The sequence below is a fragment of the Penicillium nucicola genome (assembly GCF_028828085.1).
Source record: "Penicillium nucicola strain IBT 29836 chromosome Unknown utg000003l, whole genome shotgun sequence".
NCBI classification, from domain to species: domain Eukaryota; kingdom Fungi; phylum Ascomycota; class Eurotiomycetes; order Eurotiales; family Aspergillaceae; genus Penicillium; species Penicillium nucicola.
Window position 1 is genome coordinate 2,758,140 of NW_026643127.1, and position 22,903 is coordinate 2,781,042.

At 47.1% G+C, this 22,903-nt stretch overlaps 12 protein-coding genes across 12 annotated transcripts; 6 read left to right on the plus strand and 6 right to left on the minus strand.

Annotated features, from left to right (window-relative positions):
- Positions 1–150: 150 nt before the first annotated feature.
- Positions 151–640, minus strand: N7511_004608 (uncharacterized protein; the record flags this gene model as incomplete). The annotated part of the gene is made up of 2 exons (XM_057127033.1): positions 151–309; positions 401–640. 2 exons carry the CDS (start codon positions 638–640, stop codon positions 151–153), a joined length of 399 nt encoding a protein of 132 aa, XP_056985923.1.
- Positions 641–1,775: 1,135 nt separating this feature from the next.
- Positions 1,776–3,621, plus strand: N7511_004609 (C2H2-type zinc finger protein; the record flags this gene model as incomplete). Its single annotated transcript, XM_057127034.1, has 2 exons — positions 1,776–3,459; positions 3,515–3,621. The coding sequence occupies 2 exons, from the start codon at positions 1,776–1,778 to the stop codon at positions 3,619–3,621; spliced, it is 1,791 nt and encodes a 596-aa protein (XP_056985924.1).
- A 455-nt stretch (positions 3,622–4,076) lies between these two features.
- N7511_004610 (uncharacterized protein) lies at positions 4,077–4,706 on the minus strand (the record flags this gene model as incomplete). The annotated part of the gene is made up of 1 exon (XM_057127035.1): positions 4,077–4,706. One exon carries the CDS (start codon positions 4,704–4,706, stop codon positions 4,077–4,079), a length of 630 nt encoding a protein of 209 aa, XP_056985925.1.
- Positions 4,707–5,450: 744 nt separating this feature from the next.
- Positions 5,451–6,707, plus strand: N7511_004611 (glycoside hydrolase family 7 protein; the record flags this gene model as incomplete). The annotated part of the gene is made up of 1 exon (XM_057127036.1): positions 5,451–6,707. One exon carries the CDS (start codon positions 5,451–5,453, stop codon positions 6,705–6,707), a length of 1,257 nt encoding a protein of 418 aa, XP_056985926.1.
- Positions 6,708–6,935: 228 nt separating this feature from the next.
- N7511_004612 (uncharacterized protein) lies at positions 6,936–8,126 on the minus strand (the record flags this gene model as incomplete). Its single annotated transcript, XM_057127037.1, has 1 exon — positions 6,936–8,126. The coding sequence occupies one exon, from the start codon at positions 8,124–8,126 to the stop codon at positions 6,936–6,938; it is 1,191 nt and encodes a 396-aa protein (XP_056985927.1).
- Positions 8,127–9,034: 908 nt separating this feature from the next.
- N7511_004613 (oxidase ustYa family protein) lies at positions 9,035–10,113 on the plus strand (the record flags this gene model as incomplete). The annotated part of the gene is made up of 4 exons (XM_057127038.1): positions 9,035–9,278; positions 9,331–9,650; positions 9,710–9,809; positions 9,872–10,113. The coding sequence occupies 4 exons, from the start codon at positions 9,035–9,037 to the stop codon at positions 10,111–10,113; spliced, it is 906 nt and encodes a 301-aa protein (XP_056985928.1).
- Positions 10,114–10,218: 105 nt separating this feature from the next.
- Positions 10,219–10,833, minus strand: N7511_004614 (GNAT family N-acetyltransferase; the record flags this gene model as incomplete). The annotated part of the gene is made up of 1 exon (XM_057127039.1): positions 10,219–10,833. The coding sequence occupies one exon, from the start codon at positions 10,831–10,833 to the stop codon at positions 10,219–10,221; it is 615 nt and encodes a 204-aa protein (XP_056985929.1).
- A 662-nt stretch (positions 10,834–11,495) lies between these two features.
- Positions 11,496–12,883, minus strand: N7511_004615 (uncharacterized protein; the record flags this gene model as incomplete). The annotated part of the gene is made up of 4 exons (XM_057127040.1): positions 11,496–12,425; positions 12,480–12,623; positions 12,681–12,782; positions 12,845–12,883. 4 exons carry the CDS (start codon positions 12,881–12,883, stop codon positions 11,496–11,498), a joined length of 1,215 nt encoding a protein of 404 aa, XP_056985930.1.
- Positions 12,884–13,885: 1,002 nt separating this feature from the next.
- Positions 13,886–14,972, plus strand: N7511_004616 (uncharacterized protein; the record flags this gene model as incomplete). Its single annotated transcript, XM_057127041.1, has 4 exons — positions 13,886–13,940; positions 13,994–14,438; positions 14,488–14,732; positions 14,785–14,972. 4 exons carry the CDS (start codon positions 13,886–13,888, stop codon positions 14,970–14,972), a joined length of 933 nt encoding a protein of 310 aa, XP_056985931.1.
- Positions 14,973–15,789: 817 nt separating this feature from the next.
- N7511_004617 (Zn(II)2Cys6 transcription factor) lies at positions 15,790–18,822 on the minus strand (the record flags this gene model as incomplete). The annotated part of the gene is made up of 4 exons (XM_057127042.1): positions 15,790–15,809; positions 16,716–17,064; positions 17,125–18,437; positions 18,633–18,822. 4 exons carry the CDS (start codon positions 18,820–18,822, stop codon positions 15,790–15,792), a joined length of 1,872 nt encoding a protein of 623 aa, XP_056985932.1.
- An 81-nt stretch (positions 18,823–18,903) lies between these two features.
- On the plus strand, positions 18,904–20,315 carry N7511_004618 (M20 family metallopeptidase; the record flags this gene model as incomplete). The annotated part of the gene is made up of 4 exons (XM_057127043.1): positions 18,904–18,996; positions 19,050–19,858; positions 19,915–20,054; positions 20,104–20,315. 4 exons carry the CDS (start codon positions 18,904–18,906, stop codon positions 20,313–20,315), a joined length of 1,254 nt encoding a protein of 417 aa, XP_056985933.1.
- A 511-nt stretch (positions 20,316–20,826) lies between these two features.
- On the plus strand, positions 20,827–22,767 carry N7511_004619 (allantoate permease family MFS transporter; the record flags this gene model as incomplete). Its single annotated transcript, XM_057127044.1, has 9 exons — positions 20,827–20,969; positions 21,031–21,189; positions 21,245–21,304; positions 21,361–21,619; positions 21,673–21,936; positions 21,986–22,086; positions 22,138–22,203; positions 22,268–22,502; positions 22,552–22,767. The coding sequence occupies 9 exons, from the start codon at positions 20,827–20,829 to the stop codon at positions 22,765–22,767; spliced, it is 1,503 nt and encodes a 500-aa protein (XP_056985934.1).
- Positions 22,768–22,903: the final 136 nt, after the last annotated feature.

Below are 22,903 nucleotides of genomic sequence, written 5' to 3' on the forward strand. Positions count from 1 at the left end.
TTGTAAACATTTGTAGGACACACGCTTTAACGTACATAAGAAGAAATTATCACTTTAATCGAGGAGCTCATATGCACCAGAACCCTCCACCTTACAGTTACCTCCCTTTACATCAGAACCCGTAGATTCCAATGCACCACATATCCGTATTCATTCCCACCTCCTAGCAGCCTCGGCACCATCAACATCGCGCGCTGCCCTCTCAGTGCGACTCACTTGATCCAACGTCTGCGCATGTGTCTGTGCCTTCTGAGTGGCTAGTTTAGATCCTAATTTACCTTTACCTGTGGAAGTGCTATCGGCGCGTTTCTGTATAGCGGGTAGAGTGATAAGCCAGCGGATCTGACACCTCATGGAAAGTTTGCCCGTTGAATAGCTTTCATGCGGGTTGTTCACATACCTGTGCAGCAATTGCTGCATTGGCGCGTGCCTCATCAGTAGGTGCTTCGCTTCCTCCAGTGTTGGTGTTGGCATTGCTCTCGCCGAGGGTGCGGCCGGGTGTTGCTTTCCAGTTTGTCTTGGCTGGAAGCGGGGCACGGGGTGATGCATTCTGCTCTGATGGGTTTGTTCCGACTGCGCGACCAGGCTGGGTGAAGGGGTCGTTGCCCTTGTTGGAACTACGGGAGCAGATGTTTCCCATTGTTGTTGTTCGTTGGAGGTAAGAGGGGAAGGGATGCGATTGAAGTGATTGGCGGTGCAAGTTTTGGGTTCCCCGTCGGCGCACACTTGGCGCAATGCTTTGGGTCTAGTCTGTATTATGGAGATATGAAAGGCACAATCAGTGTGGAAGGTGCAATGATATTGGTATGGCAACGACTAACGTTATGCTGCGAAGTGGGTTGGACGAAGGGCGCATTGCGATAAGATAGTCGATCCGGGGCAAAGGCGGTGAGATACATTGAACAGTGATGTCAGCATTTCAGTCTGCAACTTGTCCATTTCTTCTCGGAAATTCTGATTGCATTGCTCCATGATATCTACCGTATCGTTTTCACTGTTGAATGCATACAATTCACCGCTCAACTTAGGGTTTCAGGACGCCATGTGGAAGGGCGGGCAAAGAGGGCAGAATGAGTCAGCAGGGCTGAGTGGATCGGCCCTGAAGCCCTGGGAAATGGCTTCCGCGGGGAAGAATTCTCATCGGAATGCTGGGGAGTCCTGCAGGCTCTCTCTCCGTCGATCTACAGGTCCTGACTCTGCCGTACTACGACACCATGTGTGCATGAGCTCTCCGCTTGCCAACTGGGCCAACACCATTCGCCCGAAAATCATGACGCCTAACCCCCAAGGTCCCCATCCTTTCCATCGTCCCGAAGGTCCTCACTGCGGGCAGCATCAGGTTCCCCCCTGATCTCATCCTTTCGCCTTTACGCATCTTCCAAGGTCCTCTTTCTCCTGCACAGGAAATTTCCGATCGTGTCGGTTAATCACAGCCGCGCATGCAGACCCGAGCGTCCAAGCGCATGACACAACAGCGAGACCACATTTTGTGTGAGGGGATCATTTGGTACTATTGAGACCTACTGTTGGGAGAACATACATTTTGGACTTTCTAGGTGGCGTTTTGATTCGGCCGCTTGCGTGATTTCGCAGGTTGGATATTGAACCTGGACATTGCCTGGTAGCCCGCTTGCGATCCTTACCCCCTTCGGTTCTTCAACTACTTTCCTTGATATCGTCCACTGCATTTTGATAGCGTGGCACACTGTCCCCCAAAAACCCCTCTTCCAATCTGGCCATAATTCTTTTCCTCTACCTGAAGTGAACCGTGCACCATGGCGTCTCAACCCCAAGGCGACTTTTGCCTTGAATGCAACTGGGAGGCGTTTCACCTCGATGGGAAGGAAACAGGAGATTCTTCGGTCAATCATTCCCAACATCATTGGGATTGTTCAAGCCATGAGCATCACACGGCCCTCCCTCATTGTGAAGTGGACGAAGCCTGTTGTGATGTAGATGACTGCGCGCTAGACTGTGGGTCAATGTGTGATGGCTTTGTAGCCTGTGGTCCTTCTACTGTCTGCTCTGTTACCAACTGCGAAGACGACAACTGCGAGGACAACGACTGCGAAGACCATTGCGAAGAAAATCATTGTGACGATACCCACTGCGAAGATCTCTGTGCAGCTGATCATTGCGAAGAAACCAACTGTGATCCCACACATTGTGACAGTATTGATCCTCTTTGCTTCGATAATCACTGCTGTGACGGAACCGAGAATCAGGACTGCTCATTTGACACATTATTCGGACTGAACACTCCGCTGTCGCTAGACACAGGGATGTTCCCCCCAACAACCATGGGACACCATGTTAGTCATGGAGCGAAAGCTCTAGAGCACCCTCTGCCTGGAACCATCGATCCAAGTCAACATCATAACTTCCTACACTCCTACCAGACACATGCTACCACCTGCGACCAGAATGTACCCAACCACTTCGAATGTGATGGTTTCCAGAAAGACCTGCAAGGGATGTTCATGGCGCCCCCTTTGCCGACGCAGACCGAGGTGAACCCGGCTGAGGTATTCCATATGCTTGGAATGTGTTCAGACTTTTCGATATGCCAGGATCAACACACTGATCCTCAGACCGATGTCTCCCCAGTGCCACCGTTTGATAAATCTAAAACCGACCTGACAGACGCATTTAATTGTTTCCACCCCGACCACCATCATGTCCATGGTCACTTCAAGAATCCCAATGATCTCAACCTGACCACCTCAAGAGGACCTCACCGAAACCACCATCGCTGCCGAGCTCACCACCATGCCCACTCTCACCCATACTCTCCATACTCACGGCAATCCCGTTCGAGTATCAGCTCTCACCTCTTATCTAGTCCTGGGGAGACTCCTCCACCCCTCGACGGGGGTGCATCATCTGTGTTGACTACTCCAGATTTCTCCGAGGAGAATGATTTGCATATTTGCAAATGGTCAACATCGATCCATGGAATTCAAGCCGCATGTGGTGCTACTTTCGCCGATGCCGGTGCTCTTCAAGAACACCTTGTTGCTAGCCACATGAACACTGTGCATGGTGCCAAGGGGAACGGGTACTACTGCTGTTGGGAGGGATGCCATCGTCCACATGAGCCTTTCTCGCAAAAGTCGAAGCTTCAGGGCCACTTCCTCACCCATAGCAACTACAAGAACTTCTCGTGCTCAGTGTGTGGAAAGGCATTTGCTCGACAGGCGACATTAGACCGGCACGAGCGCAGCCACCGTGGTGATAAGCCATATGCTTGCAAGCATTGTGGTAAATCATTCACCGATAGCAGCGAGTTGAAAACACACTCCCGTACCCATACTGGAGAGAAGCCGTTTAAATGCACCTGGCCAGGCTGTAGCTTTACTACTGGTGACTCTTCGAACATGTCTAGTCACAGACTCACCCACGGAGAACGAAGACACAAATGTCAATTCCCCGGATGCACGAAGAGTTTTACTCGACCTGGTATGCTCACAATCCGTCTCTTTTTAAATTTTACCACTGCTAACAGGAATCACAGACCAACTCAAGCGTCACCAGAAGACAACACACAAAATGGAGTCCTGCTCTACCCTTCCTTCACCGAGCTCCGATCACTTTACCTTGACACCTTTTACCCTCGCCTAATAAACCACACACATCGAATACCTTATTGTACACGACTGTCATGCTTCACGACCCAACGGATGTGGCCTTACTAACGGCCGGGCGTATGATGGCCGGAGAAAACCCAAGTGTCTGGCGTTTTACCGTTTCAAGGACCACGAAAATTAGTTGATACCACCTGCGCTGAACCAAGCCAGGACTGTTCGTCCTTAATGTAGAGAGGCTGAGCCAGTTGCCTGGTCTCGCACTGGCCAGCCGTCTTTGATATTTTCTTGTTCTATGATACATATTACAATGGCTCGCATCGGGTCCGGAACCCGTACTCGGGCATTTCTGTTTGATTCTACTGTTCAATCTTTGTACCCTGCTATGAATTTATCAATTGCATGTGGCAATTCCATTTTCAAGACAACAGAGATGATAAATATACACTCCGTAGATCCTGTATAAACACACCTCCCCCGCTCGCAAAGACTCTACTCCTCATGAGCCCTCTCCTCCAACAGCTCAATAGCATTCTTCAACTCCCGAATCCGCTGTCCAACCCGTCTCCGCACCTCATCCTTCACGCCACGCGGCACTTCGGCAGGGTCATAATTAGTCTCGATAATAGGCCCATCACCATCATCCTCGGCAGCGTCAGCCGCAACACCATTTCCATTTCCAGTTTCACTCTCACTCTCAACCTCCCCTGGACGCGCGGTGTACAGATGGTAAACAGCGGACAACTGGTTCAACGCATCGCGCGCAGATTCCCGATCCGAAGCTGCATAGATAGTTCCGGTATCAGTGCTCTCGGTTGCGATTTCGAATTCGTCTTTGGCTATTTCGTAAAGTTCTTGCAGTTCTTCGATTAGGAGGTCTGCTTCGGCTTTGCCGGTGGAGCCGTTAAGGTCTGCGTAGCTTCGGATTGTTGTTTGTGGGATGCATGATGGGACTGATGTTCGATGAGTTGTCGGGCGGATTTTAGTGGTGGTTGTGAGACTGTGTAGGCTGCGAGCTGCCATTTGCGAGGACCGGATGGCGTGTTGTGGTCGTAGGCTTTGATTGCCTAGACGGAGGAGGGTGGTGCTCCGTGTTGGTCGAATATAGGCTAAGCCAGACATTTTGAAATTCGAGCTTAGGAAATGATGGGAGCTGTTGCTGTGCAATTGGAAATGGAAGTGTCGGAGGGAACTTGAAGCTCAGAAGTCGTATGAGGCCCGGGAATGACGTAGCCGGGTCATCGGCATCACGTGCTGATAACCATATCAATTTCTCGAAGTATACAGTTGGATCACTTAGGGCAAGAGTTTGTTACCAAAGAGAGAGATACATAGTCATTAATACTTAACTATATTAACACAGAGTGATATGGATCTTACTATAATGAGTTGACAGTATTGTCCGGTGCATGGAATTCAACATAATTTCTGTCGTCATCAAGGGGAATGCAGTGTTGTCTGAGATTGATATGCGAGGGAGAATTGACGGCTAATCCATTCCATGGACCTCAATCCCTCTTGCCGTGTTCGAATGAGTATAGTCCTTCATGACACTTTTGCCGAAATTGCCCAGATTGATCCAGGGATCTCGATTGGTGGAAACCGGACTTTACATACATGGCGGCTAAATGCAGGTACTGAAGATGCGGGGAGAGTATGAATGCCTTTCCATTCTTGGAAATTTCCCCTTGAACTTGAAGAGAATCCCCTGTCAATGCGATCGGACCGCCGGGCCGGACATACTGTACCATCCATGTAAACAGCCGTAGATTCAGGGGAATGCATTCTTCACGTCTCCAGTAAAGTTAATATAAATGTCACGAAATCCTACAGATCTGACCAAGTATACATACCAGTCCTTCCACAATGACAAGAAGCTATCTCACAACCATATTGGCTCTTCTGCCACTGGTGGCTTCTCAGCAAATTGGCCTCCCCGACCTTCACCCAAAACTAGACACATGGAAATGCACAACTAAACACGGCTGCACAAAACACCAGACATCAATTGTGCTAGATGCCCTCTCTCACCCACTCCACGAAATAGGTAACCAAAGTGCCTCATGCGGAGACTGGTCAAATGGGCTGAACACCGATCTTTGCGCAACAGCAGAAGAATGCGCCGACAACTGCATCCTCGACGGTGTCAACTACGCAGCTCATGGCGTAGCAACCAAAGGCGACACCCTCAAGCTCCATCAATATATGAAAGTTGACGGGACATACTCATCCGTATCCCCACGCGTGTATCTTCTTAACGAAGACGGAAAAAACTACGACATGCTGCAGCTCCTCAACCAAGAGATCAGTTTCGACGTGGATGTCTCGACTCTCGTGTGTGGCATGAATGGTGCGCTATATTTGGCCGAGATGCTCCAGACTGGTGGACGAAACGAGCTCAATCCCGCCGGCGCACAGTACGGGACTGGATATTGCGATGCGCAGTGTCCGGTTCTCCCATGGGTGAATGGCGTGGCGAATGTTGGGTCTTCTGGAGCTTGTTGTAATGAGATGGATCTTTGGGAGGCGAATTCTGTGTCAACGGGGTATACACCTCACGCATGCAACATCACGCAGGTTTATGAATGTTCTGGGGATCTCTGTGGGAGTGATGGTGTTTGTGACAAGTCGGGTTGTGGGTTTAACCCTTATGCTCTTGGTGACCATGATTACTATGGGTATCGGGGGATTGTTGACACGAACAAGCCATTTACGGTTGTGACGCAGTTTTTGACGGAGGATAGTACTGCGACGGGGACATTGAAAGAGATTCGTCGGTTGTATGTGCAGAAGGGAAAAGTGATTCAGAATGCGGTGACACAAGTGTCCGGCAGCAAGGTTGATTCTATCACTGAGGAGTATTGTTCGAATTCTGCCAGCTACTTTGAGCAGATGGGAGGTTTGACGCAAATGGGCAAGGCGCTTGGTCGAGGAATGGTCTTGATTTTCAGTATTTGGAATGACTCAGGTGCTTTCATGAACTGGCTAGATAGCGGCAGTGCTGGGTCTTGCAATAGCACCGAAGGAAACCCCGAGTTGATTATTGCGCAGCATCCGGAGACATCTGTTACATTTTCCAATATCAGATGGGGAGATATTGGGTCTACTTTTAAGGGAAGGTAGAATTTCCATAAATCAAATGCCATTCTGCTTGTCGATTTCTAACTATGACCAGTAACTCTTCATTCATAATATTCAATTCAAAAGCCAATCTTCAAAAGTCATTAATGAGCGTATGCAGTTCGTGTCATCATGCGTTACCAACAAACGAATCTTCCATTGTAATATCGATCTTCTCTCAAGAAACATCCAGGTGCATATTCATGGGGCAAATATATGCTCAGAGTACCTTTACTCCTGCTGGCCAGTGACAGCCTTGATGTCCTTGTCCTGGTTCTGGTCCTGGGGGTTGACAGGGTAGTTCTGGTATGAGCCATAGTTCTTGTAGTTTCCGTAGCTCTGGTAGCGGTTGTTCTGAGCACTGGGGGTAACCTGGGCGCCGTTCGCCGAGTTCCAGTTGTTGGCAGCACTGGGAATGTCACGAGGGAAGATGGGAGTGGGAGTGATCAGGTCGGAAGCGACACGCGAGGCATGGTCCCAGTTCTCGCGGTACAAAGAGTCATCATCGCGGTTGCGATCATTGTTGCGGTTGTAATCATCGTTGCGGCTGTAGTCATCATCGTTGTTGTAGTTTTTGTAGTCGTTGTTATCATCATCGTTGTAGTTCCCGTTGTTGTTGTTGTTGTTCTCGCCATCCTGGCGCCAGCTACGACGGACAGGGGTATGAGCAGTCAAGTCAGCCATAGGAGTAGCCTTGTTCTCAAGTCCAGGGTGGTTTATGCGCTCAGCCTCAGCACCAGTGGGAGTAATTTCTCCGGGAATGATGCTGCGCTTCTGATTTGCGTGCCACTGGCCATTGGCGTCGGTCCAGCCACCCTGGTTGTTTTGGTTGTTGGCATGCCACTGGCCATTGGCATCAGTCCAGCCACCCTGGTTGTTCTCGTTGTTGGCATGCCATTGGCCGTTGGCATCAGTCCAGCCGTTCTGATCGTTCTCGTTGTTTGCGTGCCATTGACCATTGGCGTCGGTCCAGCCATTCTGGTCTTGGTTGTTGTTGTTGGCATGCCACTGGCCATTGGCATCAGTCCAACCACCCTGGTTGTTCTGGTTGTCATTGGGCCAGCTGCGAGCTACAACACCGCGAGGCTGGTTGTACTGTCCATTCTGGTTGTACTGTCCATTCTGATTGTATTGGCCGTTCTGATTGTATTGGCCGTTCTGGTTATATTGGCCGTTTTGGCTGTTGTCACGCCACTGGCCATTGCGGTCAACGTAGCCGTTCTGGTTGACCTGACCGTTGTTGTTGTAGCGGTTGTCATCGTTGTTGGGGATAAATTGTCCACTCTGGTCGTAGTGGCCCTTGCGATACTGTCCACTGGGATCCCACTGACCGGCTTGGTCGTTGGGGTCCACTGGGAGAGCGAGAGCTGCCAGAGGGGAGACAGCCAAAAGAAGAAGGCCGTTGATCATAGAATAACGCATCTTGATGAAAATAATTCTAGTAAATTCTCAAAAAGTGATAGAGAAAAGTTTTGTTTTGAGAGGTCTCTTGTTTTCCTGAAGCTCTAGAGAGTTGCTTGTTGGAATAAAGATTGAAACCCGGTTGATGGCCCTGTATTTATATCCGAGTGGAAGCAGCTTTGAGCTTTTGAATTACGTAGCTCATAGCTACTCAGGAACAGCTCATTGAGCTACGGGCAACAATGTCTGAGCTTGGATCTCGTATTCCATCCTTGAGTTTTGATGTTGTTCGGTGTTGCTGCAAGGGACGGCTGTGAACGTGTAGTCGAGAATCATGGCGCCTTGCGGGGGATAAGTGATTTGACGTATGATGATCTCAGAGAACGGTGGATTTATAATTAATTTAGGCAATAGAATTGTAATCCAGGTTTACTGTGGTTGGTGGACGAGGAAGAGTTGCATGATGAACCTCGCATCAAGCTGCAGGCAAGTCGGTGCAGATCCTGCCTGTAGGGGATTAATAGCATTCCTCGAAGATCCCCCGAAGTCAACAGTTGCAGATCGTGTCCAAACAGATGGACGACACGCTTACGACAGCTGCATATATGTTGTCGATTCTCCCTTGAGCGATTTCACACGTTGTCTGTGCGCCACGCTTCTGGGATTCTCATCGGCCTGGAAAACGTGTGAGACATGCAGGAAAGACATTGCATCAATTGCTTTCTTGCTCAAGTTTACTTCAATAGCGAGGCTGGACGAAGCGGGGGGCTGTTGAAGTTGCGGTCTGGGGTCGGAAGTTGGAAGTTGGAAATAGCGACACTGCCCTATGTTGAAGTTGAGGTATACCGCTTGTCCCCTTTACATTCGGGTTCTTGTTGAATCGCTTTTCTCTTTTACCAAAGGGCATCTAAATTTTCAAAATACGAGCTATGTTTCGAAACAACTCTGATAAAGAGGATTTCTCCCGAGAGTCTGGCGAGCATCTATTAGCAGAAGAAGAGGGCACACATTGGAGCGGTGGTGATGAACCATCTTCGGATACTTGCAAAGCTGTGGCTATTATCTTGCTCCAAACTTGTGTTTTGGTGTTCATGTTTCTTGTGGGATGTGTATTCGGTTTCTACTGGCGTGGAGACTTGAACAGCCTATGCAGTCGACATGTATCTCAATACTGTGAGTACACCCCAAGCATGCTTCCGAGGACAACTTTACTGACGTAATTTAGCTACTGTGATGAAGGAGGTTGGGATTGAGTATAGTCTACAAGAGTTCAATGGATCGCTGTTGAAGGAGAATGTCTTCAGACAGAATGCCGGCCCAGAGGTTGATGCAGCATGGGAATCACTAGGTGTCAACTGTATGTTACAAAAATCTATCTCTTCTCGAACTCAGCTCACTGACGGTGTTACTCAAGATCGAGGTATCAGAGTACCAGCAGAAGATGCCGAACAGTCTGGTCTTGCCACCGACCAGGTCAAGATCAAAGAGAAGTATGGCGGAGGGTTCCCAGCGAACGTGGAAGGATTACACCACCTTCACTGCCTAGTATGAAAACGATTATCTCTATCAAGGGTCTCTGTTTATGATCTGCTAACTTTGGATAGAATCTTCTTCGTCAATCCCTCTATTACAATTATGACTACTATCACGAAAAGGGCGAGGGGCCCTTTGTCAATAACGACTATATTGTTCGTCGACACGTTTGTACGTATTCAACATCTGACGTCCTCAAAAAGATGTCTTACTCACAAGATTTTCTCTCAAAGCCCATTGCCTTGATATTATTCGACAAGAACTTATGTGCACAGTTGATAGTGGAGTGCTGGGCCAAATCTGGATTTACCCTGAGAACCCCGAGCCCTACGTCGACTTCAACACCCAACACCGCTGCAAGAACTTCGATGCCGTCCGAAGCTGGGCAGAGGCTAACCAGCTACCCGGGGACCTACCTGAGGACTTCCTAGAGCCACCAGCCGAGGGAGATCGAATCTATGCTAAGATGCCATGAGAAATAATCACGAACAATGATGTAGAATGCATCGAAACACGAATACAGCGAAGCGATCAACTATCATAGTAAAATTCCAATACGCAAAAACATCGTGCACACGTATCATTCATCAAGTCCATAAACCCCCAAATCTACACTCATCCCAACCAAAGCAAAAACAGCACTCTCTTTCCCCCCAAAAACACTCAACGCCTTAACCCCCCTATTCTCAAGCCCAATCTTCTCCAAAACTCTACAACTCCGCCTATCATCCGCAGCACAGAACCCAAAAACAGCATCAACCCCAAGCTCCGCACGCGCATACTCGATCAACCCCTTCGCAGCCTCAGTCGCATACCCCTTCCCACTTTCCTCAGGCAAAATAACGTAACCAACATCCGGTGCGAGATAATGCAGGTCTGGTGGTGCGCCTTTCATAAGGGAGACCGTTCCAATAGGAATTTGTGTATTGTCTTCGCTTGTGCGCGAAACGAGGAACATGCCGTAGCCATTGCGGGCGTAAGCTGGTAAGACGCGGCGTTGGAGAAATGTGGATGCTTTTTCTGGGGTGTCTATTGAAGTCTTGCCGCAGGCTTTGACGAAGTCTTCTGTGTTCCAGAGCTGGACTAGGAAATTGCAGTGGATTTTGTCGGTGGGGTTGAAGGGGTTTATTTGGAGGCGGGTGGTTCTTATGGTGAAGTTTGGTGGGATAGAGGCTTGTTCTGAGGTTTTCGACATTTTGAATATTATCTATTTGTTTCAGTAATTTAAGTCACTTGGTTGTTATTTAAGTTGCCTGGTGTGCTTATAACTTAGCTCATGAGCGCTATGTTGCTGCATTGTTGTGACAGTGCTTGAGAGCTGGGCTGTCTACGAATGACTCACAGCGTGGGGGCCAACACAAGAGATTAGATTGCGGATTTCCGTCGGAGTAAGCTTCTGACTGGGATTCTGTTAGTAACTTGGGTCGCAACTTTTGTACTTATTGTCTAAGCCTAGATTAGCCGAAGGTAACGAGTACCTTCACCAAGAAGAACAGCTAGATGTGGAAAGTATTCAAGTCGCGATATGATAAAAGTACAAAGCAAGTACAAAAGCAACCAAGTAAGGAAATTTCAATCTAACATACGTATCTCTCAACCTGGTCGAGCGCACACTCACGGCGCGGCATGAGGACTACCAGATTGTTCGTTGAATTGAAGTAATAGAAATGTAGTAATGTTACTATTGTTGATACTAAATAAGAGGCACGGCATGGTGAAACTATTTATGTATTGAAGTCAACCTACGTGGAACCCTCTAATGGCACTGTAGTCTCTAATCACAGGTCTGCTCCTGGAAGATGTTCCAGGGAATTCACATTCTTCATATAGCGCTACACTGTAGGAGATCAAATCATATCAGAACGTGGCATACGCTCGATAAAGAGTCAACCCCATGGTAGTTGAAAATTCCAACTCTGCGTTCTTTGCCGCAAAATAAACATCTCCCTCCCCAATTTCATGACTTGTTCCATCACCCACACTCATATTTCCAAAGCCCTGAGTCACCACCAAGATACTAGGACTCTCAAGTATGCGGTGCTTTTCGGATTGTGTGGATGACAAGGCCACACCTAGGACGTTGAACTCGCTAAATGGAGGGGCATATTCATTGGATCTTCCTTTCAGTCCAATCGGGCTCTTTCTCTGTTGGAGCAGAGATTCTGCTGGGCCATGTGGTTTGAATGTGAGCGCCTGTGCAAATAACTCGATGTTATCACGGTCAGCGCGTGGACAGAATCCCGTGTTCAAAACGTTATCAGAGCGCGCCATGCACTCCATAATGTCCCCAGAAAACCACGCATGGATGCCGTCGGCTGGAACACAGACAGCTTCTCCAGGCTCTAGAACCATATAGTTCATGAGAAGAGCGGCGACCAAGTTACCATTGTCGAATGCCGAATACTGTTTGCTGAGTCGATCAAGAAGTGCTGGAACATTCTCATTGTCTCCAAACTCAGACAAAGATATGTCTTGTATTTTGGTGATAATCTCGGATACGGTGTCCGGGGCCAGGTTAAGCAATGTTTCACATAGTTGTCGTAAAGCTCCATCATCGAAGACCTTATCTGCTGGTACAAGGTGCTCCAACGGTTTCAATCGCATGAGCTCTGCAATTTTGTCTAAGGGTTTGAACCCAACAAAAAGTTCGAATCGTGATAGGGCGATTGCAATTTCGGGCTTATGATTGGTGTCGCCAAACTTTTCAGGGTCCTTCGCATGCAAACGCTCGGCAAGACTTTTGTCAGGGTGAATTTGAAGTGGAAGCGCTTTAGCAAAGGAGAGCACCTACTGCTAGTTAGCATCATGATTAGAGCGACTAAAATATCTTTTGTATTTCACCTTGGGCAGAAATGGAATGTCAGGCCCGTATCTGTCGCAAACCGACTGTCCAACCAGATCTGGATTGTTCTTAAGATGCTCAGAGAGAAGAGTCCCGGTAGACCGAATCCTAGAAGGCACAGAAGGATATGTACCCATCCACATCTGCGTGATATTAACGCCATTGGATCACTGGGTATGTATGACAGGAGAACCACTCACTTCCGAATAAGTTTCTGAGGGGTCAAGCTTTCCAGCATCAGGCATATGGGACCAAAGCCGCCCAGCGAGTGAGCTTTCACCTTGTTTGCCCCAAGGATCGTGCTAGAATCGGATGTTAAGATTGTTGCAGAATAGTAATGTCTAGGTATGTTGCAGTATCTTACTTTGCATTCGCAAACGAGCTGCAATACTCCGTCCGCCATTGTAAAAGGTGTACAAAACTCAGTTTCTCGAAGTATATAGGAATTGAAAATATCAAATGCTCAATTTTTGATTACAATTTAGCCAGGCCGTTGAGATTGCCCAGGATTGATATGGGACCAATTACGTTGATCTTTCGTCATCCATTTTGAGGGGACAAACAGGTATCATGATCTCAAGTTATGCTAAGACTCATACAACACATTACAACTCCTGGATATTGATAAGTTCTAACTTGATTCTGTGGCCTATTTTTGATGTTGATGTGGTCGTCATCAGTCAAAATGATGATACCGTCATACCGACGCCTTGATTAGCCTTGCTTTCTTTGCTTGTGTACATAGTCGAGGACGTGACGGTCAGTTCTTTATGCCAAAAAGCTCTATCAGGACCAATGAAGAAGGTCAAATTACTTTGAATCCGTCGTCAAGACATTCACAGAATAGCAGAAGGTCGCGAGAATATTTACTGCAACCAACGCCTGACTGGCCCGCAGTCGACTGAGAAGGTCACATGAATAATTACGGAACCCAATTCTAATGCCTCATTAGCGGAGCTTTCAAATCTACGTTAGTAGAGGCACTTAATAATGACCTTCGCCTACCGTCTATTTCTGTTTATATAACTCGACTAGGGAAGGAAATAGCTCTACGACTACGACTTTTCTTGGTCCGAGGTTGTTCGCATGGAATGGCCAATCAAAGTTTGAATGAGACGAGAAGCGTTTCGTGAGGAGATTAGTTCAGTCCTAAAGTACAGATATCCAGCCTTTAGTTGAATGAACAATTAACTATTCACGGTTGAGATTCTTACATCATATTGCCAAGGGAACAAGATACCGAAACAAGGTTTAAGAGCGAGCTCGACGAATTCTAGGTGATTGCCGAGATCCTGGCATGATTATACGTCACATTGACGAGATGGAAATTTTTACTTAAATTCTCAGCCGCTACCCTGAGCAACTTGAGTCTACTGCGAACTATCATAGATTACGAATTGCCAACATGCAACAGGAAGTGGAAAAGCCCGCTCGGGGCCCTCAATCTCAATTCCAACAGGGTGAGCTCATGTACATCTATTTGTGCTTGTTTGAGAATTCATGAGAGAAACAGGTCACCAAGTCCCTATTGAGCATCAGAAGAAGCCTGGTCTACAGACTGAGATGGCAGATCCGAAGCCCACCTCAAGCAAGCTTCCAACCGAGGATGGTGGGTATCAAACCTACAAAGCGGCGGGGAAGCTTTTAGGGAAAAATGCCATAATCACTGGTGGTGATTCAGGAATTGGTCGCGCAGTTGCTATTCTATTTGCCATGGAAGGAGCCTCTTGCCTAATCACGTATCTTCCCGAGGAGGAAAAAGACGCGCAAGAGACGAAAAAACGAGTAGAGGAAATTGGACAAAACTGTTATTGCTACGCCACAGACATTCGGGATAAGAATAATTGCCAAGCAGTGGTCGACACAGCTCTTAAAACCTTGGGTGGTATTGACATCCTGGTTAATAATGCTGGGACTCAAACAATGATTGACGATATCAAAGATTTAGAAGAGCATGTGTCTTCTATCCTATATCGTCGAGTGATATTTATTAACATAATTTCACAGGTCTCAATGGGAAAGCACTTTTGACACCAACATCCACCCTATCTTCTATCTTTCGAAATATGCAATCCCTCATCTGAAAAGCGGCTCGACTATTATCAACTGTGCATCGGTTAATCACTATATTGGTCGGCCTGATCTACTCGACTACACGTCGACAAAGGGAGCAATCGTTGCGTTCACCAGGGGTCTATCTAACCAGCAAGTCAAAAATGGCATTCGAGTGAATTGTGTGTGTCCTGGGCCAGGTAATTTCAATCGCTCCTAGAAAACTTTGGGTAATAGCTAATCTGGGTATAGTATGGACACCTCTTATTCCAGCAACCATGAATACCGCCGCCAAGGAGCAGTTCAGCGGCACACCGATGGGTCGCCCAGGACAACCCAGTGAGGTTGCCACATGCTTTGTTTTCCTTGCAAGCCAGGATAGTAGCTTTATCTCTGGGCAAAGTTTGCATCCTAACGGGGGAGTAGTTGTCAACGGATGAACGGTCGATAGAAATTGATATGAATATGATATGAACTTACATTTGAGCTTAAATGTAGAGCTTCAAAAATGCTTGACTCGGCCTGTGACCATTCACAATCTGGGCGTATGTCGTCAAGCGTTGTGACCTCTTTTGATATATGCAAATTTTGAATCGACTACTATACCCTAATCTATATTAGGGTGTTTCTACTTAAGGCCCATGAATAAAATCGCGGGTGTGGAGTTCCAACTGAACAATAGAATAGTCAACATTATGCTTTTCATTCCTTGACCGCACCTATCTACCCTGATTCATTGACAGCACCGTCTCGGTTCTGTTCGTTCAAAAGCAGTCAGCCACCATTCCATCGTACATCATGACAAGAGCATACTTTCAAGTTAGTGCAATTCTCGCAATTAGTACAGTGTACCATGTTTGAACAATTTCGACAATTGGTACAATTTCTCATATTCGAACATTGGTTGCAATTTTCACAATCGGTGCAATTACTGCAAAATGAACAGTTGATGCAGTCATTACAATTGGAACACTGGATTGATTCGTTAATATCTTTCAGTACTGAAATGAAGGCAGAGAAGTAGTAGGGTGGGATAATGATCTAGCTGGTGTAGAAGCGTACGTTATTGCATCCTGGGAATCGACATTACCATTAGCTTGGACAGCCCGATTGTATCATATGAGCTCACCTTGGCAGTTATGACAGTTGCTGTTGTTTCTGTTTCCGCCGCCATCTCTGGAAAAGAAAATTGGTTGGCGATTGCGTCCATTGACGGAGATATAGTGGGCACAAGCGAGTGTGCAGAACGCTTTCAACTCACATATTGTGAATAGGTTCTGGAGAATCATGCTTCATCTTGTCCACAAAGATAATATTTTCCTTGAATGCGTTTGTTTTTAAGACTTTAGATGAGATGGATCTTATCAGGCGGGATGAAAGGAGCCAATATCGTTAACTCTATGTCATTGTGACGTAATCATTGTCTGCATGTCGCCGGAGAGATACCATTCATTGCTCAAGCTAACGGGTACAATTGACAGTAACGATCTAGTTGATAGCAAATGCTGTAGCAACAGATGAGTTTCCTTCTTCCTAAATAAGTACTAGGAAATATATACAACTTGAGATCAAATTTAATTTCCAATCACTTGTAGGTGCCGCCTAGAAGTTCGTTCTTGACATCGGCCTTTGGGTGAAACGACATAAGGAAGCGACTTCAGGCGGCGGCGGAGAGTGGTACGAGGTGTATCAAATCGAATTATTGTATCTTGAATTGAGACAATTTCCTGCTTCTTAGTAGCCTGAATTGCCAGCAAGAGCCTACTCTTTTACGCTATGCGCTTTTGAGTATATCGAGTACGAATTAGTGGTATGGTGGGTGGTTAAAGGAAAAAGAACTAGCTTGACCGATGCGTTTTTAGGTGCGCTCGGTGGCGGTGGCCGCTCGGTAGTGAATTACGTTATCTAGTGAGCGAGGTTTATGATGATACAATGCTCAGGGGCGTGTTCAGCTTTACTCAGTGAGCGAAAAGTGGCATGGGGGGGGGGGGGGGGGGAAGCACTAAAATGGAAAGGGAAAGCCAGGTCGCGCGGCCTAAATTTTGATGTTTATGTACAATGACAAATTTGAAGCTAGCAACCTAGGTAATAATGACCTCTCTTTTCCCGAGGAATAGGTTGATTACCTTGGATAATCTCATCAAACCGGCGGAAAATGCGGTCATAATTCTGGCCATACTTACCAAGCTCTCGTAAGCGAATTGACACCCAATCTTGATAGATTTGATCTGAGGTAGCAATTCCTGCGATGAAAAGTGGCCAAACAATCCGGACTACAAGACGGGGTCGACTGCGGTGTAACTTCAGACCGAGTTCGAGAACTTGTAATACGGCAGTGTTGAGGGGAATGATAGTGTTGTAGTCTTGAATGCCTGACCAGTCATTCACGAGATCTTGGAAGCACAGGTGGAAGTATACAATTGTGCCGTAGTATGTGATGGCTGACCAGAAGACCGTTTCCATGATGCGACGGTCGCCGGCGACGTCGCAGGTGTTTGATCTTCTGGCTGAGGTGAGGAGTGTGTCATATTCCTAATCCTGTTAGTAAGATGATAATAGGAAGACGGAGGACTGGAACATATGCGCGCTTACAATAGACAGCGTGTTGATCTCTTTGATGATCCGTTGATAGGGAGAGCCCTCGCCGAAGCTGATCTCCGATGTTGAGCTTTGTTTAAACATCTCCGTGATTTTGAACTGAATGACATGGCTGCGGTGATATAGTGTAAGACCCGAGAGATTCTCTAAATCATCCAATTGAGATGACATAGGATATTCTTCCCCCCAGAAGCGGGCAGGAGATTGTCTGCTCAATCTGTACAGATATGGAAGGCTTAGGGGTGTATTGCCAGCCTCTGATCGTAAAAAGAACCTAAAGATATCTGTATCGAGACGTGCAGTTTCAGATCCAAAGAACAGGGCTGCAGGTGTGAAGAAGTACAGCGTCCATAAAAGGAACAGAGGCACACAAGTGCCGCCAAGTCCATGCGCAGGACTAGGAGCAGAAAGATGTGTATTACTTGCAGTATCGTCCAGACCTGCAACGTCTAGCCGGGGTTGTGTGTTCTGCAAGGGATCTTGACCTTCTGCCGTAATGGTAGGTGGACGGGTTTGGCCTTGGAGCAAAGGCACGATGTGGTTGTGTAAGAGAGTCTCGATGCCCCGAATGTGAATATTAATCGCGGAGGCACCACTTCCAAAGCGATTCTCATAATCTATCATCAACCAAAGCGTGATAAAGATGGCTTCAATATGCCGTGGAGATTTTACCTCCTGCTTGAGTGCTTCCCTGAGACCCGATAGGGCGCGGCCGTAATGTACTCTGCCATCCATGTCTGATTGCTCATTGCTCATAAGCTGGTCGTAAGAGTGCTCTGAATCGTAAAGTCTGGATCGATGAATCTCCCTCGCAGCACTAGCCAGAATCATGCTCATGACCATCGGCTCTCTGGTGGCAACTTTATGGTATGCATACGAAACTGTTGACCAAGGCCAGTGCTTACCAAGAATCACTACTAATATTGAGTCTTGCAGGTAGCCCAAGCACTGGCGGTCAAATCCTGACAGTGACAGAGAGTTGGCAGCTTGAATGACACGAGACTGCGCGCCACTTGCCGGGCTGCGAATTGACAGTGACCCCGGAGAAGGTGGAGTAACCTGGAGATGTAATTGCTTCCTTGCAGGCTTGGACTGGCTCGCATTAGGGGTTTCATCCCTTTCTGCAACCTCTCTTGGAGAGAATCTCTCTGTCGAGGTACGATGTGATCTCCGCGGTATCGGGCCGCCTTTCCACTCACACAGAATGCGAGCTGCCAAGCATCTCCGACATTGGGGTTCCTCGTGCCCTTGAGATGGCACTTTCTCTTCGTCACACTTGACCTTGCGGATTCGGCAAGTGCGGCAGCCTTGACTAGCTGTTAGCGAGCGCTGCAAGGGAGAGGGTCTGTGGATCCTTGCCTGTCCGGGAACGGGTCTTCCCCGGTTTATGCATTGTCGATAGGACCAGCCTTCGCGAAAACACAGTCCATATAGTGTTCCATTCACCTCGGCTATGTCATTGATTTCCAAGTAGCGTCAAGAGATATACAACCTCACGCGACAATCGTGTCTGATAGCGCAGATATGGAGAGGGGAAGAGGCGGAGGGGAAGAGAACGAGAACGCTATCAGGATCCACTGGAGCCGAGTTCTGGACGCTGATTGGCTGCGTCGGCTGTTCCTTGGTGGATGCCGATGCCGAGAGCTTACTTCGATCCTGCGCTGTGATTGGCTGGACAATTCGTCGTTGCATCGGCTATTCTCCGTTTCTGGCTCTTAAAAATCGAGGTTGAACTTCCTGTTTTCAACAAACCTTGCTAATTTGAGCTTCACCATGCATTTCCCGGAATCTCACAGTCGCTTCTTGAAAAGCGTACAAGATGCGCTCCAGCGCTATGATTCACAGCTCAATGACATCAATCAAAAGGTAGGAAACGGATGATTACAGCCTGTACGAGACCTGCAGCTAATGTATATCAGATCTGGTCAAACCCAGAGCTTGCCTATGCAGAATTTGATGCTCATGACAACATCTGTGCGCTTTTTGAAAGCCTCAAGTCGGAAGGATATTCAGTCCGGAGAAAGGCGTATGAACTAGAGACTGCGCTCGAGATTGAATACACCCAAGGCAGTGGGGGCCGAGTAGTGGCTTTCAATGCCGAGTACGATGCTCTGCCTGGAATTGGCCACGCTTGTGGCCATAATCTCATCGCAACAAGCTCAATCGCGGCATTCATTGCCACTTGCGAGGCCATGAAGGCTCAAGCTGAATCCTCATCAGCCTCGGGATTTACCGTTCGTCTGCTAGGTACCCCGGCTGAGGAATCAGGGGGTGGTAAAGTGCGACTGATCAACAAGGGTGCTTATAAGGGTATTGATGCCTGCCTTATGGTCCACCCGGTACCGATGGTACCCGGAAAACCAGAGTTGATGGGTATTGCAACCACCCTCGAAGGAGGATTCCTCGCCAACGATAAAGTCAAAGTAACTTTTACGGGCAAACCTGCCCATGCTGCAGCGGCTCCATGGGAAGGAATCAATGCACTAGATGCTGTCGTGTCTGCATATGTTAATATTTCTCTTCTCCGACAACAGATTCTACCAACCCAGAAAGTTCACGGAGTCATTGTGAACGGAGGGGATCGACCTAACATTATCCCCATGTCTGCTCAAGTCGACTATTATATCCGCTCTCCAACCAAGAAGACACTTAAGCCCTTGACCGAAAAAGTGCTGAAATGCTTCGAGGCTGCTGCGACCGCTACTGGGTGCAAGGTTGAATTTGAATGGTATGACGACCGCTATTACTTTGAACTTATATATGACTGACTTAAGTACGTGACAGGGGCCCTTCATATGATGACTTGAAGAGCAACAAGCCAATCTGCGAAAGTTATGTGTCGGCAATGCGAGCAATGGGGTACCACACCTTGCTTGATAACTCTGGAGAAAAGAGCGCCCTTGCTGGAGCATCCACAGATATGGGTATGTCTATATCAAAGTTATGTTCGAGATCCAGCTAATGCTTACTTAGGAAATGTTTCTTACGTTGTTCCTGGATTCCACGGACTATTCACCATTCCTGTTGATGGTGTTAACCATACACCACAGTTTACTAGTGGTGCTGGATCTGCTGAGGGCTTCAAGCGCGCCATTGGTTGTGCGGCAGGTATGGCCATGGTCGCTTGCCAACTCTTGGTTGATGATAAATTTGCGGAAGATGTCAAGAAGAATTTTGAGGAATGATAAAGTATAATTTGAGTAACAAATCAGATAATGCAGCTCGGCAATCAAGAATACGAATTAAATTTCGGAAATGAAATGTTATCTGTCAATGATTTCTGGTAGAAGGCCTCGGCCTACAGCTGTTAGGACTCAGTCTTGTGACGAGTGATCTAACTTACCCTTAAAACTATCAAGACCCACTGGCCTTATCCGGGGAAAATAGGCTCAAGCAAAAGTCAGACCAATAACAGACTCTCCATCGTGGTCCAAAGCTAAAGCTGGACTTTCTTCTATCTTTGCCACAGCTTCCATCCTGCCAAGTCTCTTCTAGCCTTGCCGACACAGCCAATGAGTATATCAGCCAAGATAAGTCCCGGTCCTCTGCTATCTGGGCTTCTGATATTGCGGGGATAAGTCTGTCTCCGAACGACAGCACAGTCAAGATCAATGTACCATATAAATACTAAAACTAATAAGACCTCTTTCATGCTCATTATCATATTTCCATCTGTCATCGATACTAGCTTTAGTGATGGCAGCTCTATCAAGCAAGAAACAAGCTCTCCAAGCTGATAGCGAGATTGATCAACAGAGTCTCGATAATGGAGCACTGGAATCTTCATTCCAATACTCTGCTGCCGCAGAGAAGAAATTGGTTCGGAAGATTGATCTGATGTAAGTAAATTTGACAGTGCATCTTCTTTCAAGCAAAAGCTGACCAGGCGCATTCTTCTAGGATTCTTCCAATCATGGTTTTCGCATACATGCTTGCCTTTCTCGACAAACAAGCCTTAGGATACACAGCGCTCATGGGTATTCGGGAGGATTTGCATCTCGTAGGTGCTCAATACAATTGGTCGTCGAGCATATTCTACTTTGGATACTTGTTCTTCTCGTGAGTTATGATTTGCTCGGCACAACAGCACCTTCTCATGCTTACCATGAGGCAGATATCCCGCATCTCTTTTAATGGTGAAATTCCCGCTCGGGAAATATCTTGCAGTCAGTTTGTACGTTCTACAAGACTCCCAATATTTCATGGTTTCTCCTTCTGACATGACCAAAGTATGCTTTGGGCCGTTGTCCTAGCTTGTCATGCTGCATGCACAGATTTCAAGGGTATCATGATAGTTCGCTTCTTCCTTGGATGCGCAGAAGCCAGTCTCTCACCAGGGTTCACTCTGATTACGTCGCTGTGGTACAGGACATCGGAGCAGCCACTTCGTCATGGTATTTGGTTCTGTGGCAACTCCATTTCTCTCATCTTTGGCAATTTGATTGCGGTTGGGATTTTGCAAATTAAAGGGTCTCTCCGAGCATGGCAGGTAAAAAACTTTACATCTTTGACAGCCAAAATTTATTCTTACCTTTTATTTAGTGGCTATTTATCATTTTCGGACTCGTGACATTCCTTTGGGGAATTGTGATGCTGTTCCGACTTCCCGATTCACCAACCACTGCCAGCTTCCTCACAGAGGAAGAAAAGCTCATTGCAATGGAACGTCTGAAAGCTAACCAAACCGGCTACAAGACATCAAATATTGACGGTCCTCAAATTCTAGAGGCGTTTATCGACCCCAAAACATGGATTCTTGCGGTTTTGATTTTAGCGGCCAATATTCCAAACGGCGGATTTACAACCGTGAGCCTACTATTCAAAATCCAAAGATGACCTACTAAAGAAAAGACAGTTTAACGGATTGGTCTTGCAAGGATTCGGCTTTTCCACTTTCCACACTCTCTTGCTTGGTATCCCCGGCGGCTTTGTTGTGTTTATCTTTGTTCTCTCATCGTAAGGTGCTGCGTGGATATCACCGAGAATCATGCTAACGATCTCACACAGCGGAATTATATCGTCAAAGATTGCAAAGTCCCGCTGTCTTGTCATGGCTGCATGCAATGTCATCAGGTAAATTCATCGGCGAAAAAATCTGTACTTTTACACCGTGAGTATGCACTGACGTAATGCGCAGTATCGTAGGAAGTGCACTCGTATACGCGACCAAGCCAGTTGGCTCCCGATATGCCGGTCTCATTCTAATGGGAATTTATTCTGCGGCAATGCCCATCTCCATGGCTATGATCAGTTCCAATGTTGCTGGATTCACCAAGAAAGCAACTGTTAGTGCAATCTATTTCATTTTGTACTGTACTGGCAACATCGTTGGTCCACAACTCTTCTTCGCGAGAGAAGCACCGAAATACCAGGTATGGCTCCAAGGCTTTGAATTGGCTTTTCTGTCTAATAAGAACTTAGAGTGGCTTCCTTGCAATTATCATCTGTTTGGTGATCTGCGTGCTCGATTGCTTCCTTCTCTTGTTCTACCTTCAATGGACAAACAGTCAACGTGACAAGAAGGCGATGTTAGATGTAGGATCTCAACCGCAAGAGAAAGATGTGGTTCGACAGCCCGGGTCTCAATTGCTGGATATTACGGACTTCAAGAACCAGAGCTTCCGATATGTCTACTAGTGAGATTATTTTTCTTGGAATAGATATCTTTCAGTCTGTTTACGCGGTCATTCCTTATTAATCGACGTAAAATGCTATGTACAAAGTAGTCTATGGTGAATATAAATGAGAAAGCGACAAAGAAAGCTTCCAGCAG